Source organism: Cyprinodon variegatus, unplaced genomic scaffold (assembly GCF_000732505.1).
Source record: "Cyprinodon variegatus isolate N-32 unplaced genomic scaffold, C_variegatus-1.0 Scaffold4410, whole genome shotgun sequence".
NCBI classification, from domain to species: domain Eukaryota; kingdom Metazoa; phylum Chordata; class Actinopteri; order Cyprinodontiformes; family Cyprinodontidae; genus Cyprinodon; species Cyprinodon variegatus.
This window is the reverse complement of record NW_015154863.1, coordinates 1-1,478: the sequence shown is the minus strand read 5'-3', so window position 1 is coordinate 1,478 and position 1,478 is coordinate 1. Positions and strand designations below refer to the sequence as shown.

Below are 1,478 nucleotides of genomic sequence, written 5' to 3'. Positions count from 1 at the left end.
TTTTTTTCTATTGCGCCACACGTCTATCGATCGATATATATCGTTATTGAATTATCGCCCAGCCCTATTGCTTATATTACTATAAAGCGTCATTGTGTGTTATTTATTCCAGCTAATTAGTCTATACTTGAGGCGATATCTGATCCAGGTATTGGATCGGTGCATCCCTACTTACTGCTTAACAGGATTCTCTTAAGATCAGACCTTATTTACCTTCTGAGACATTTTATGTTGCATGAAACAGGTTCAAAGAACTACATAACACACAAACAGCCTGTTAACACTGACTCTCCTCAAATATACATCCAAGGATCCAACACCACTTACATACAGTTGTCTAGTTTAAAAAAATAAAAAGGCGGATTGAGGATTATCTTTTTTTTTTGAAGCACACATAGCCTAATTCATATACTCTATTGACCTAAAGCACTATGCATGGTATGGTTGTTACATGTCAGGTACGTCGGTCATTGAACTTGACCCAGGCACCTTACAGAAGAACTGCAGTCAGTCCCTAGAATGGCATGGCTGTCACTGCCTCTAGATTGTTAGGGACAAATGCAGAAGACTAATTTATTATTATTATTTACTTTGCTCAGGCTATTCTTAAGCCCACAGCCCGCAAAATAATGAAATATTATTGCCATTACTGTTGATATATAGTAGACATTTTACACATTCAGTAATAAAATGTCAGAGTATAGGTATGGTATGGGGCGATGGTCAATTAAGAAGGAGGATGATTTTTAAGATTTTTTTCTTAGTGTTAATCTACTAATGTTTGTTTTTTTGTGATATGTATTTTTTGTTAACTAGAGGTTATCAGAACAATGGGAAGACATTTAATATACTGGATGTTGAATTTGGAGAACTGATCTTGGTCAAACCAACAACAGCATTGATTTTAACAGTGGTGTCAGATGTAGGGGTTTTCCCTGAAATGGAAAAGGATGGAAGGTTCAAGCCCCTGCTCCGACTTTCAGTGTCCTTGTGTCATTGGGCAAGACACTTCACCTGCATTGTCTACTGATGGTGGTCAGACTAGGGTACTGACGGTGGCGCCAGTGTACACCAGCCTCGCTTGAATGGGTGAATGACTGAATGTAGTGTGAAGCGCTTTGGTCAAGTCTCCTGACTTGAAAAAAACGCTATATAAGTACCGGCCATTTACCATTTAAATACAAAATCAGGTCTAGAAGTGCATCTAAAAGGTCTCTTACCCCATTTGTCTTCAACATGCAAGTCAGAGCCACGATGGTTGACCTCACAGGTGTAGGTGGAAACATCAGACTTCAGAATCTCTACATGGAGTTTTTGCTGAAAGGTGTCGTCATCGTTTGGAAGAACCCCGGATGTCTGCAGCCCGTCAGCCTCGGTCAGGACACGCCCATTTCTTCTGATATTCATAATGATGTCTTTAGGGTAGAAGCCGGTGGCCAGACAGGTCAAGATGATGTTTGATTCAGTTTTGGCCTTTC

At 39.9% G+C, this 1,478-nt stretch overlaps 1 protein-coding gene across 1 annotated transcript in view; it reads right to left on the bottom strand.

Moving 5' to 3' along the window:
* LOC107081354 (hereditary hemochromatosis protein homolog) overlaps nt 1–1,472 on the bottom strand; it is a 3,778-nt gene extending 2,306 nt beyond the window's left edge. The window contains exon 1 of the mRNA XM_015369547.1: nt 1,221–1,472. Coding sequence (XP_015225033.1) covers nt 1,221–1,407 — 187 coding nt within the window. The 5' untranslated portion in view covers nt 1,408–1,472. The remainder of the gene's footprint in view (nt 1–1,220) is intronic.
* Between the last annotated feature and the right edge of the window lie 6 nt (nt 1,473–1,478).